Source organism: Sus scrofa, chromosome 13 (assembly GCF_054392235.1).
Source record: "Sus scrofa isolate SSC_HxYL_T2T_F1_AM1 chromosome 13, Sscrofa_HxYL_maternal_Yorkshire_Landrace_v2.0, whole genome shotgun sequence".
Lineage (NCBI taxonomy): Eukaryota > Metazoa > Chordata > Mammalia > Artiodactyla > Suidae > Sus > Sus scrofa.
Genome location: NC_139395.1, coordinates 216437006 through 216452276, shown reverse-complemented (window position 1 = coordinate 216452276; position 15271 = coordinate 216437006). Strand labels below are relative to the sequence as shown.

Here is a 15271-nt window from a genome sequence, read left to right as displayed (position 1 = left end):
AGGTTTCCCAGGCTACGGGTCGAATCGGAGCTATTGCTGCCGGCCTATGCCAGAGCCACAGCAACGCCAGATCTGAGCCGTGTCTGCCACAGCTCACGGCAATGCCAGATCCTTAACCTACTGAGCGAGGCCAGGGATCAAACCAGCAACCTCATGGTTCCTAGTCAGATTCGTTTCCACTGCACTGTGACAATACAGGAAATCCTGTATTATGCTTATTAAAACAATAACATCTAGTAACAGTTTATCTTTCTTAACCATCTTCATCTAGACAAACCGCATTAAGTATTTTCTTGTCAATATCCATGGCAAATGAAAACAAATGAACTGATTTAACACCCTTAGGGATTATATTCAGTTTGATTTTAAAAATGAACAACACGAAATATTTACTTTCAAGAAGCTTTGGTCAGAAATAAGCAGTCATCCTCCAAAGAGTAGCTGAAACCTAGTAACAAGGAGAGACCATGTGGAAGCAATGGACAAAACATGGACAGGTCAAGGACAAAAAAACACTGCTTCCAAATAGAGCCCAAATCAGTCACAAAGGCAGAACTAAGTCACAACTAGGTACAAGTGTTGACTCTTAAGAGAGCTATTTCTCTCATGGGCTACTTGAAGTGTATGCTACAGGTGGGTAGTACAAGTTTTATCAAGACCACTAGTACTACCCTAGTTCTTCATATTTACTCCCAGAATCCACTAGTAAATAGGACAAAGGCTGGCCACAACCAGAGCAATGCTTGAAAAAAATCCTTTAAGACTACCAGCAAGCGAATGACCCATCACCAAACCCAGAAGTTCCATTTCCTAAATGGAGAGGAGTGTGCCTTTAAAAAGGCTCCATCTACAGCACCGAACAGACTAAGCATACTTGTTCATATCCTCCGTAACACCCACTAGCTAGCAGTAAAAAAGGCCACAGAAATAAAAAAATCAATTAGCTAAAAGCATGGGATGGGGATATACAGTGAGCCAAATATTCTGACAGATTTTTTTTTAAAGACAAAAGCCCAAGGGACTTCCCATTATGGCTGAGCCGTAATGAAACCGAGTAGTAGCCACAAGGTCGAGGGTTCGATCCTTGGCCTTGCTCAGTGCGTTAAAGATCCAGTGTTGCAGTGAGCTGTGGTGTAGGTCACAGATGTAGCTCAGATCCCACGGTGCTGTGGCTGTGGCATGGGCTGGCAGCTGTAGCTCCGTATTTGACCTCTGGCCTGGGAACTTCCATATGCCATGGGTGTGGCCCTAAATAGACCAAAAAAAAGTCCAAGAGGACCAGACCTATCATCAAAAGAATTTCAGAAAGACCCAGAGCTGAAAGCTAATGCCACAAACCACAGCAGAAGTAGCAGGTGACATTCTGGGTGGAAAAGGAAAACTGAGGTAGGAGAAGTTGACATGATCATCACACAACTATCTGCTGTGTGGCCAGCCTCTCTCAACAGCTCCAAGTATCTATCACACAGGCAGCATAATGAGTGTGCCAGCCACTCAACGCAGATGAACAGTCACCCCCAGGCTGAGGCCAAAAAAATGCCCAGAAAGACACTAAACCACCTGGCAAGGAAGGCCTAGACAGGCAGCAGCACAGGTCGGTACTGCTCCCTGGGGCCTCCTCAACCTGGCAATGAAAGGATGAGAACCCCCTTGGCAGAATCCCAATTTACACTCAGTGAACAGAAGCCACCAGGTCCCACCACAAACACCAAATCTGCATTCGTTCTCTCACTTGGAAGAGGAGCTGATAATGGCAGAGGGAGTTCAGACTTTTGAGTTGGGCAACAAGAATTACAAGTATTTTTTAATTAAAATATTATAAAAGAGGGCCTTACGTAGACCAAAGGTGACAAGTGTCATAAACAATTACTCTGCATCTGAGATTTTTTAAAAAGGTTTTCCTAGTGAAAGTTGAATGCACATAATTAAATCAATTTTTAAAATCGTTATGACTTTATATTTCATCTCCAATCCCAGTGGTAACATTTCTCCTAAGAGTGGCAGAGTGCTTATTGTATATCCCTCTCTATAGGTCCTAATACACTTTACTTTTTCCAGCGTAGTTTTACCTTTTTAAAATTTTCAGCAGGATCTCAAGACAAAATCATGGAACTCAATTACAGTCAAGGGAAGGTATGTAACTGTATTTTTTTGATTGTTTGTTTGTTTGCTTTTTAGGGCCACACCCACTGCATATGGAGGTTCCCAGGCTAAGGGTCCAATGGGAGCTACAGCCACAGGCCGATGCCACAGCCACAGCAACTCAGGGTCCAAGCTGCATCTGCAACCTATACTGCAGCTCACGGCAATGCCAGATCCTTAAGCCACTGGGGGAGACCAGGGATCAAATCTGCAACCTCATGGTTCCTTGTCAAAGATTCATTTCCACTGCACCACGACGGGAACTTGTATATTCTTTTTTTTTTTTTTTAACGATTTTTTTTTTTTTTCCCATTACAGCTGGTTTACAGTGTTCTGTCAATTTTCCACTGTACAGCAAGGTGACCCAGTCACACATACATATATACATTCTTTTTTCTCACATTATCATGCTCCATGTAATAGTAACTGTCTGGTGGATAAAGGCTGTGAGGTAAAAAGAAAGGGTACTCAAAGCCATCATTTTGTACCTTGGAAAATCAAGGGAAACTGTCTAAAACTAACAGGTCGAGAGAGAAGTTTAAATCAATTTTATAAAGTTTTAATAATAACAAAAAACTTTAAAAGAGGAACAGAAACTGGTAGAAAGGCAGCATAGAGAAGTATTTGATTTCATCTTTCTGAGAGGACAGTCATTAGTTTTTTAAACAATAAAGTAGGTCTATACACACATTACTGTATTTAATGTGATGTAAGTAACCAATGGAAGAATTTAAAAACTGAAGATCACTAAAAAAGAATAAGGAAAAGAAAACTGGTATTTCATTTATTTACTTCCAGAATAGATTGTTTTCTTAATCAATGCCTCCAAACTGAGTCATCAATGCCTAACACAGAAAAATACAAATATGACTTTAACATGTCTGCTAAGCACAGCTTAAAAAATACTACTACTAGTGGGAGGAAAAAGGCTGGTTGTAACCAAGAGCTTACAGAAAAAGCAAGGATTCCACAAAAATTTTTAGCTTTTATAACTTCATATAAAGCACATCTAGGTTCCTTTGGAGTAGGTGATCTACACTATGAAAACCTTAAGCAGTTAACTTTTTTCAGTTTTTGTTTTTTTGCTTTTTAGGACCACACCTGAGTTCCCAGACTAGGGGGTAGTGTTGGAGCTGCAGTGGTCAGCCTACACCACAGCCACGGCAACACCAGATTCAAGTCACATGTGTGATCTACACCACAGCTCAGGGCAACACCAGATCCTTGACCCACTGAGCGAGGCCAGGGATGGAACCCACACCCACATGGATATTAGGTGGGTTCATTACCACTGAGCCACAATGGGAACTCCCTTAAGCAATAACTTTTAACATCAACTTTACAAGTTTGAGTTCTCCTTTAAAAATATCTTATTTCTTCAAGCAAATATTATTCAAAAAGCTTAATTAAAAATAGCCAAATCTATCCATTTCCTAAAACTACAAAAATCAAACTTCACCAAATTATCCCTACACCCAAAACAAGTATTTTATTTCACTTGAATCTATAATTCAAATCACTGTCAATAATACACATTCTTCACAACTCATATTTGCTTAAGAACACATGTTCCTTTTAAAACAGTAATTACTTCTACAGACTTTCCAGCAAAGCTCTTACAGATAAGCTTATCATATCTTATCAAAACCAAAAAGTAAACTTTTTATGAAGCCCTTTGGAATTCCTGTAAAAGAGGATATAAAATACAGAAAAGGTCACCGCCATCAACAAATTGTTAATGGGTTTATTCTCATTTGTTCAAGAAATATTTGAGAATCGATTACGTTCCAGGCATTACACTAACAAATGTGACCTAGTCTCTCCAAACAAAAACTTAAAGCTCCTATACAAAATGATACTATGAGCAAAATTAAAACAAACATAAGCTGGAAAATTTATTAGAAGTTACAAAGCAGGACTACACGGGTTAGTCTGGAGTCAATATCCGGGGTTTGCGTCTAAGCTTTATCCCTCACTAGCTGTGTGGCCTGAGGCAGACTACCTAACTTCTGCCGGGGTTCATCATCATACGTGAGAGTTATTATCAAGAAAAAATTAGTTAATAAATGTAAATAGTTTAGAATGGTTCCCGGCATACAGTAAGACTAAATGAAGAACAGCTATTTTACAGGTGTTTTTTTAAAAATACTCGAGATAAATACAGCAAAGATATTAAAAGGAAATTCACAGAACATATACAGGCATGAATTACTCAATCTCACTAATATTTAACTAAATGTAAATTAAAATATTAAGTTCTGTTTTGTCTATCAAACTGGCAGATATTTTTAAATACTCAGGATTCTAAATATGGTAAAATTCTGTTGTATAGCTACTAAAAGCATAAAGGGTTCTTTAAAAAGACATTTGAAAATACGTAAAGTCTTTAAAATGTACATATTCTTTAACTCAAATGCAACTTCTAGGACCTGGACCTGAGGCAATAGGTCAAAGATGAAGACAAAGACTATCACATAACAGTCACTTAAACATTATTAGCAACTCATTTGCGACAATGGGGAGTAGGTTAAATAGTAGCTGATTTGCAGAAATACTAATTACTCACTAAAAGTGATGCTATAAAAGAATAGTGATGGTGGAGAAATGTTTAAATTTTAAAAGACTAGATAAAAGTAAATTGGGACCCCAATTTTGCTTCTTCAATACTATCTGAAGGAGCTTCATGTACATAAGGTAACAAGCAACAATACATAAACCTAAAAGAATACAATGATATTCTCTGGCTTACTGCTGACTTCTATTTTCTTCTTCATAGAACTTCTATATGAGCTTGAATTATTTTTAATTAAGTATATATAAACTGGGAGTTCCCGCTGTGGCTCATCAAGTTAAGAACCTAACAAGTATCCATGATGATTTGGGTCTGATCCCTGGCATCGCTCAGTGGGTAAATGATCCAGGGTTGCCACGAGCTGTGGCATAGGTCGAGGATGTAGCTATGGCGTAAGTCCGCAGCTACGGTTCCGATTTGACCCTAGCCAAGGAACATTCATACATATGCCACCGGTGCAGCCATAAAAAGACAAAAATAAAACGTGTGTATGTTTATGTGTGTGTATACTGCACAAGTGTTTAATTCACTAAAACCTCAAACGTACTCATAAAATGCATAAATTTTTGATATGCAAATATGTCAAAGAACATTCAAATACACATATAAAAGGTGAAGGATAGGAAAAAGTCCTTGCTCTCAAAAAGAAAAAAAATTACATTTCATGATTTATTTAACGGAAAAGAGGGAGAACTCAAGTATTTCAGATCTCTTTCGATAATAAACTTGCGGAGTTGCCACTGTAGCACAGGGGTCAATGATCTGGCTTGTTTCTGTGGCACTGCTGGTTCGATCCCTGGATCGGCCCAGTGGGTTGTAGGATCTGGTGTTGTCGCAGGTGCAGCAAAGGTCACAGCTGTGGCTCGGACTCAATTCCATATGCCCATATGCCATGGGTGCGGCCATAATAAATAAATTTATTTGCGTAACTGTAACAAAATCTTTTTCTACTAGTGTTATGTAAAAATAGATGTTAGACAGTCATCTCAAATATATCAATATGACAAAAATTGTAACTTGGTTCCCAGAAAAAAAAAACTTTACCTGTCACATTTTCCCTAACATGCTTCTGCAAATAAATCCTGCCTGAATAATTCCAATAAGCAGAAAAATTCAGCATAATTCCAATGCCTAATAAATAAAAGTGCTTCCACACAAATTTTAAATTAGGTATAAATAAGATGAATTTGAATTAACTGTATTTCTGATGAAATGTGAGACATTAACATGTGATTTGAGACGACATGCCAAATTATCAAAGAGGAAGTTTAAGAAAATATAATCCAGGAGTTCCCGGTCATGGCGCAGCAGAAACAAATCCGACTAGCAACCATGAGGTTGCAGGTTTGATCTCTGGCCTACCTCAGTGGGTTAAGGATCCAGCGTTGCTGTGAGCTGTGGTGTAGGCCGGCAACAAGAGCTCCAATTAGACCCCTAAACTGGGAACCTCCTCCATAGGCCGTGGGTGCAGCCCTAAAAGGACGAAAAAAAAAAAAAGAAAAGAAAATACAAGCCCCAAATACACACGAACAGTACGGAAATAGCAACTGAGTGGGGAGGCAACAGAAATAATAACAACAGCGTACATGTATGTATCAGGCATGTGCTGTGTATGCACTCCGAACTACACTGTGCGGTTTTATTACTATTATGCTTCCTATTCCCTGAATGAAGTGAGATCTGGAGCTTTGTATTTAGTTCTCACGGTTACCCAAATCCCTTCTATTTTCCTATTTTTTCATTAAGGTCTGGGGTGAAGGGGTGTAATAACCTACTGATCCCCCTATTTAGGAACACCACTGAAATTTAAATAGGAACTTTTTCCCCTTCCCTTCCCTCTTCTCCAACCATCTGATCTGATGTAATATTCTTTTACTTCCCATTAGTAACTATGAGCCAATAAGAAACTTCATTCTACTTGTTTTGCTGTGTACTGTCTCCTCATTGCAGAGATTCCAGCCATTATACATTACACCCACCCGCAAGCCTCACCGAGTTTCAGTTGCACAGGTATCTCTAACTCTCCCCTTTTATCAATGTTCCTGCAGTCTCTCCAGTTGCCAAAGTTTATTCTTCGGTAGATTCCTTAACAAGTGCTCAAAAAAACAACAGCCTAATGCATACTCATGTTCATAACATTTTGTCTGCTGTCTTTATACTTCAATTTAGCTGGATATAAAACTCCTGGCTCTCTCTTCCTTGCATATATTAGATGTTATTCTACAGCTTCTACCATAAGACACGTATCAAAACCAGACAACCTACTATTCTTCCCCTTAGAGACTTGGGTCTTTGCCTAGATACCCCAGGAACTTTCTTTTAAAGTTCAATAATGTTTAAAGAGGTTGTCTGCATGTTGAGCATTTCTGCATCAATTTATCCAAGTATACAACATGCCCTCTCCAAATGTAATGGCAAACCTTTTTTTAATGTCAGAAAATTTATTTGAGTTACGATTATTAGAATTAATGAAGTTTCATTGCTTTATTTCTTCACTGAAATTTCTTTGCCTCCATTTAGTAAATGTCACTTTCTCTAAAAAGTTTATTGTTCTTCAATTCTTTCTTGTTTAAATTCTTCTGATTTATCTTCTGTTTCTCTGAAGAAATTTTCTTTGGGTTTTTTCACTCTTGTGTACCTTTCTAGTTTAGGCTTCTTTCCCGCCCTTTTTTTCTTTTTTGGTCCCCCGAGGCACATGGAGTTCCCGGACCAGGAATTAGATCTGAGCCTCCGCTTCGCAGCTGCAGCGATGCGGGATCCTTTAACCCCGTGTGCAAGGCCAGAAATCAAACCTTCGTCCTGGTGCTGCAGAGATGCCGCTGATCTTGTTGCACCACAGTCGGATCTCCTAGGCTTCATTTATTTTAACCATTTTTCTTTTACTTCTCCTTTCCTGAGTTATATTTCTAAGATCTCCTTATTCGGATTTATATTGCTCTTCCATACTTGTATCATTTTCCAAATTTCTTTGGGTTTGTTTAGAAACATTAGGTGACAGTTTTCATTTGTTTTATGAACATTTCTTTCTGAAATGCTCTCATTGTCTGCAGAAATATTATTCATCTCCTTACTCTTTCCTTTTAATTAAAAAAAAACTGTAGGGAATTTGTGATCCTAATCAGTTGCTCTATTTCATATAAAATAAAAAACTTTCAGGAAACTGGAGTAGCTTCTCTGGCTTCAGTGAGAGTTCTCTTCTGTTTTCATGGAGAGGAAATGAAAGATACCAAAATACAGTCTCAAGAATGAGGTCTCCTGTACTTTCCACCTGACCTTTTTGCCTTTTCCTCACTGTCTTCATCCTTTTTAATTTGGATTCTTATAACGGCAAATGTCTCCTTATGAGGACCAGGTAGGGAGCTTCAACTGTTAAGTTTCGAAAATTCTTAAGGACCAGATGGCTCTAAACTCATAGAACTCACTGTGGGCTCCTGGTATCCTGGGAACTCAAAATCATCTCTTCATTTCAGCTGCCGTTCTCAAACCTGCTTGCCACACTCTCCAGGGACTTTTTGGTAGCCAGCTTGGGGCTTTCCCGTTCTAAGGTCCACCAGACACCTGCTGCTTCACCTTACAGATCTGGTAGTTATTCAATATTTGTCCCCACCTACTTCTATCAGAGCCTGTGGTGATACTCTTCACCTAATCCTAAAGAAAGTTCCCATGAATTTTTGGTTTTGCTGTCCTGGTTACTCTGTTTTTAGAAAAAATAGTGAAGATTCAAAAAACTATGCCCTGTTGTCATCTTCCCAGAACTCAAACATTCTTTTGGAGGTACATTTAGTTAGGTATCTCTAAAATCTAAAATAATGAATACGCATCTATTAGCTTTCACCTAGGTCTTGAATAAAGGCACTAGGGCCTAAAAATTCAACTTTACAACATGGCTAACCTCAGGTTTCCCATCATCTTTTCTATAAAGATCATGTTCTCTGATGTGCTACACACATGATGTAAGTATTATTAACTGCTTTCACTTATAAACAATAAAAATACGAAACAAAAAAGGAAATAGAAAAAAATGTGGAACTCTTAAAACCATTTGAATAAATGTATTAAAGCAGACATTCAGAGTAAGACAGTTCCAGGCATTAGAAGAATGGCAAAAAAAAAAAAAAAATTGCTCTTTTTGCAAGTATTTGTCGATCACTTTCTATGCCACAGGAACCCTGCTAGAAAGACACAGGGCACACAGAGAGAATAAGCCATGGCCCTCTGACCTTGAGAATCAGACTAGCTGGGACAAAAAAAAAAAAAAAAAGGTAAGCAAACATGTGCAAATGCCATAAAAGCATTAAGTAAAACCAAGCACTTGCTAAAGGTGAATATTTATTTACTGAACTACATTCGGTTTGTCGCTTTGCATTTCTGAAGCAAATGAACTTTTTCTTCTACTGAGTACACACTATCACTTTCAAATTTTCTAAAATAGAAGATTCTTTTTTTTGCCAGCTGAATTAGAAACTTATTTTTAAGTATAGCACTCAATGCTCACAAAGATACATTGAAAGACAAACATTCATTTAATGCTAGTGAGTGTAAATTGGTACAACTACCAAAAATCTTTCAAAAAGTTATATAAAGGGCCTTAAAATTTTTTCAAACCTTATGACCTAATACTCACACTCCTAGGAATAAATTACAAGGAAATAATTTAAGATAAAGAGAATAATTTAACATACAACCAAACACTTATGCAGAGATGTTAGTGAAGAGGATGGAGTTCCCACTGTGGTACAGTGGGTTAAGAATCCAATTGCAGCAGCTCGTGTCACAGGAAGAGAGTTCAATTCCCTGCCTGATACAGTGGGTTAAATGATCCTGCCTTGAGCTACAGCTCAGACTCACACCCAGGCCCAAGAATTTCCACATGCCCTGGGTACAGCCATTAAAAAGAAAACAAAAAAAAAGGAAAAAAAACAACTACTACTATTAAGAGACAGGGAGTTCCCATTGCAGCGCAGCAGAAACAAAGTATCCGCTGGTATCCCTGAGGACGCAGGCTCAATTCCTGGCCTCGTTCAGTGGGTTAAGGATCTGGCACTGCCAAGAGCTGTGGTGTAGGTCACAGGCCCAGCTCAGATCCCAAGTTGCTGTGGCTATGGTGTAGGCCGGCACACCATAGCTCTGATTTGACCCATAGCTCGGGAACTTCCACATGCCTTGGGTACGGCCCTAAAAAAGCAAAAATAAATAAATAACTAAAAAAAGAGAGCGACATCTAACTTAAACAGGAAATAAGCACACAAGGAAATAGTCTCACATCGGCATACATTAAAACACACTTCTAAAGCACTTCATCCTCACAGAGTCACAGTTCTGAATGTTCTGAATTTGCTCTAAGTTCAAGGGGAGAGCAGATCATTAAAATAAACTTTTGATGACACAGGGAAACATTTACAACATAATGCTAGGCAATAAGAGAAAATATTAACAACATAAAAACAGATTCTGGAGTTCCCACTGTGGCACAGTGGGTTAAGGATCCAGCATTCTCTCTGCAGAGGTTCAGGTTCAAAGGTTCAATCCCCGGCCCAGCACAGTGGATTAGGGATCCACAGTTGTCATAGCTGTAGCGTAGTGTCTTTCTAGTATACCTGGTGTTGCTATGGCTGTGGAGTAGGCCAGCAGCAGCAGCTCCAATTCAACCCCTAGCCTGGGAACCTCCGTATGCCGCAAGTGCAGCCCTAAAAACATAAAATAAAATTAAAAATAAATGAGTTAGGGAATCTAAAATTAAAAACTCTGATACAGCAAATGGTTTTGGAGTTCTCGTCGTGGCACAGCGGAAGGAAATCTGACTAGGAACCACAAGGTTGCAGGTTCGATCCCTGGCCTCGCTCAGGCGGTTAAGGCTCTGGTGTTGCCATGAGCTATGGTATAGGTCACAGACATGGCTTGGATCTGGCATTGCTGTGGCTGTGGCATAGGCTAGCAGCAACAGCTCCGATTAGAACTCTAGCCTGGGAACCTCCATATGCCGCAAGTGTGGCCCTAAAAAAAGACCCAAAAAAAAAAAAAAATGGTTTTAAGCACTTGAATGTATAGAAATATGACAAAGACAACATGAACAAATCAAAATTTAAAATAAATCACTAATGTTATTATCAAAGAGTTACAGTCCTGTACGTTCTAATATTTAAAGTTTTAAAATAACTAGCCTATCACTACTGTTTTTATGTTTGTTTGTTTGACTTATTAGAGCCGCACCCGTGGCAAATGGAAGTTCCCAGGCTAGGGGTTGAATCACAGATGGAGCTGCCGGCCTACACCACATCCATAGCAACTCAGGAGCCGAGTCGTATCTGCAACCTACACCACAGGTCACGGCAACACCAGATCCGTAACCCACTGAGCGGAGCCAGGGATCAAACCCGCACCCTCACAGGTCTTAGGTTCATTACCGTTTAGCCAAAGCGGAAACTCCAGCCTATCACTACTGTTAAAAAGCAATTTCAGTTGCTAAGAAGCCCAGTAAAGAATGATATCAGCTGCTGTATCCAACAGCTTTTCTCACTAATGTTCTATTGGACGTTAATAGATATAAATAAGAAATAAAAGGGAGGGATGATCTTAACCAAAAATGGCATCGAGGAGTTTCCATTGTAGCTCAGCAGTCACACAAACCCGACTAGCACATATGAAGACGTGGGTTTGATCCCTGGCCTCGCTCAGTGTGCTAAGGATCCAGTGTTGCCATGAGCTGTGGTGTAGGTCGCAGGCGCAGCTCAGTCCTGCATGGCTGTGGTGCAGGCCAGCATCTGCAGCTCTGATTTGACCCCCTAGCCTGGGAACTTCCACATGCTGCGGGTGTGACCCTAAAAAGAGAAGAAAAAGAAAAAAACGGCATTAAAAAGAAAAATGGCCAAAAAAGGGAAAGGGGGGATGGGGTGGGATGGGGAGGACATCCTTTTTACCAAATAAATTGGGAAAATGCAAAAACCTTTACGTTAGTGTGCACAGTGATCTCTGAGACAGTGAGTTTTCCAAATATGATCTCCTAAGTCAGTGATTTTTATATCCTAAATAAAGTGAACTTGCTGACCTCTCAATTCAAAGGGGTAAAGAGTGGTTCCCAGGCTCTGAGAACGACCCGAGCTGGGATGCAGAATGGTGTCGCTGGTCACTAACAAGTTGAAATAGGAAAAGCGGGAGTGTGTGTAGGACAGACACCCAGAAGGCAGTTACAGGGGCTAAAGCTTAGAAGCCAAGAGTGGGACACAAAGGCAGATCTCCACAGGCGTGTAGGGCTCCGGCACAGCCATTACCATGAACGCCGTTAACCAGAGGGAAGTGCTTTCTGTTTTCACTCTAGACGCCGTGTCTTCAACAGACAGGTTAAAATTTATCCAGAAAACCAGCCGTATCATTTGTCTATACATCTGCCCCCTCCTCCAACTGAAATGTAAGCAGGATTCCTAAGCAGGATGGTCCTTATGAACAGAGCACTACGGCAGTACCTGGTACAAAGCAAGTGTTAGCTATGTAAAATGTTTGGTCATAAATGATTTTTCTTCCAAAAATTACCCAATTTTACCTAACTTATACTATTTATATTCTAACTATATTTTAAAATATGCAAAAACACCCTCAAATTAAACACGTCAGGAACACCTATATTCACATGTACCAGAGACACATTAGGATTTAACTCTGGCTTGCCGTTCAGTAAAATCCACTACTAAGCACTGGCTTTTGAAAGACCAGTCAGTCAAAACACACAAAAATGTCCTTTCTAGCATCCCTGAACCTAATCAATGAAATGGTATGAGAAAGTTAGGTATCATCACATCTAACCAACATAAAGGCAGGACCATGAACGCTTGGGGAAACAATATTCACTTTCAAGTAAGCAAACGCATATTCTAGAAGTAACTTTCAATGAAAAACTCCTTATGAGCTTTTATGTGTTAAATTCCTATCAGCTGAAGGATAAATGTGTGCCTAGTAAAACAACAGTAAACTGAATTAATCGATGATTGTGAAAGCTATTAATGTTACATTCAAAAACAATGGTTAACTTTCAAACTGTTGAAAAAGAAATACACCAACAGCTAACACATATATTAGAGTCAGATTTCTTTCTTGGGTATGTTCTTTTAGAAGCTCAATAAATGTTGATAATTTTTAAAGACTACAAAGCCAAGTAAGTGAGATTGGATTATATCGTAAGTCTAGTATCTGTCAATTTTTTGTGTGTTTTAACATTCAAAAACTAATTAGGTAAGTGTTCCCTTGTGGATCAGTGGATTAAGGATCTGGTGATTTCACTGCAGGGGCACAGGTTCGATCCCTGGCCCAGGAACTTCTGCAAGCGGCAGGTGCAGCCACAAAAAAATTTTTTTTTAATTGGGAGTTCCCATTGTGGTTCAGGGGAAACGAACACAACTAGTATTATCCATGGGGATGCAGGATTAATCCCTGTCCCCACTGGGTGGGTTGAGGATCGGGCATTGCCTTGAGCTCTGGTGTAGGTTGCAGACACTGCTCGGATGTGGCATTGCTGTGGCTGTGATGCAGACTGGCAGCTGTAGCTCTGATTTGACCCCTAACCTGGGAACTTCCATATGTCCACACTTTAAAAAAAAGAAAGAAAAGAAATTAAATAAATAAGTTTAAATTTTTAAAATCTAGATAACCTATATAAACTGTATTTACTCTTTAGATATTTCATTTCACACATAAGCCTTTCAAGAAAAAGAGCTATTCGGAAACCCTTTACATTTTGTGAAGATAAGCTAGAAATAAAATAGCAACTCTGCTGCCTCAAATTCCTTAAGGGAGAATCTCCAAAATCATTAATTTTCACGGATAAATCTATGGGATACCCCCAAAATATTTTGTTCCTCTACTGACCTCAGTTGAAAGTGAGCATCTACTTGGATAGCCAGCGGGCAGCACAGTGCCCCAGGAGCAATCCGAGAGCTGACAGTGCTGAGAAACTGGTCCTGCACCAAAAGGTCAAACTTATAAAATCCGACAAGAAAATTTTCATAAAATTCTAAAATTTTTTTCTGTAAATACTCCTACTTATTTCTCTATGACAGTGAAATTCAGTCTTAGCATCATGTTGATTGCATCAGCTACTCAGCCAGAATGTGTATATGGGGTACCCCTCAAAGGCACAAATATCTGTGTACCCCGAGAGTACACAAATAATCAACCACCTTTCACTCAAAAAAGAATTACCATCAGATTCTTTGAGTCCCTCATGAATGTAAATGATTATTTGATCTGTAATTAAATTTAATATACCTTCAAGCACATTTCTTCATACAAAATGGTACACCTGAGACATTATTTTTTTAAATCCCACTCTGAAGGCAAAAATGGCAGTATTTTCCTTTTAAAAAACAAAGATCACCAAAACAAAAACCAATCATGAAAACTTTAATACCTTCACCTGTAATGTAATTAAATATGTATTCAAGATTTACATAGCTACTTCTTTTCCAGTTAAAGACCACATTTCAAAAAGTTTATAAATCACATAAGACTATCTCTGACCAGGTCTTCAAATATAAGCCACTTGGTTCAACAAAATGCCTCATGATCAGCCTGATCTAAGAACACACAAGTTTAAAAGTTGCTATCACTCTACCCATTAGCTACACTCAAGAGTTCAAACACAGCCACAGATGGAACAGCCTCCATTTTTCCATATAAATAAGATCACCTCAATTAATCACAAAATCAAAAATACCTTTTATATTGCTTCTCCTATATAAATACAAATGACAAAAGAGTAAAAGGGAAGGAGAGAAGAAAAAGGAAGGGAGGAAGGGAGGAAAGGAGGAAAGGAGGGAGAAGGGTAGAAAAGAAAAAAACAAAAACCCAGGCCGTATTTTTTAAGGAATCATACATATGGGTGTATTATCCTCAATTTAACTGTCAGAGTCTTAAGACACACTACTAACATCTACTCCCTACGCCTTTAAAAGATCTGTTCTAATAGGGATCTGGGGGAAACATGCATTCAACCTTTAAGGTGAATATTTTATTTATTTTACCAGAAACACTTCAATTCTCACCAAAGTACTATTAGCCAGCCATCCCCTTTTGAAAAGGTCAAGTGTTAGCAATGACTATGCTGTATTTGCACTAATACCACTATCAGTCACTGATTATCAAACTGATGCCCAAAGTTTCATAAACATCCCAACTATCTTTGTATTTATCAAGCTAAATCATTCTCCCCCGCTACTGCTGTTTATCAGAAAGCTTCCCCCATTCAAAATATACCACCAGTTCCCACATTCTCTCAGACAACCACAGTTTTACTGTATTTCAAAACTTGAGTCACCTGTATGCATCGTCTTCTTTCAAGTCTCATATCATCCTGATGGGGTGGGGGAAGGGAGGGAAGAGTCCAGCAGCAAAACTATAACACTGTGTGAAGAAAAACAGATTATGATAAGAGATAAGGATGCAAGACAATTACCCCTAATTGAGGAACATCTAACGTAAACACAACCCCCAAAACATAAAATTACTGCAAATTCATTTACTAACAGTGATTTAAGCTTACTTGGAAATAACTTTTATTAATGAAAATCA

At 38.9% G+C, this 15271-nt stretch overlaps 1 protein-coding gene across 39 annotated transcripts in view; it reads right to left on the bottom strand.

Annotated features, from left to right (window-relative positions):
* DYRK1A (dual specificity tyrosine phosphorylation regulated kinase 1A) overlaps nt 1-15271 on the bottom strand; it is a 151104-nt gene that overhangs the window by 77780 nt on the left and 58053 nt on the right. For 24 of the 39 annotated variants that reach the window (XM_005670334.4, XM_084992107.1, XM_003132770.6 and 21 more), the window contains one exon: nt 15018-15103. The exons of 4 other annotated variants lie outside the window; for them this stretch is intronic. In XM_005670334.4, the coding sequence (XP_005670391.1) occupies nt 15018-15027 (10 nt within the window). In that variant the 5' untranslated portion in view covers nt 15028-15103. Of the gene's footprint in view, nt 1-13570; nt 13663-15017; nt 15104-15271 lie in introns of all 39 variants that reach the window. 11 more of the 39 variants (XM_084992126.1, XM_084992124.1, XM_084992125.1 and 8 more) reach the window with 1 other exon arrangement.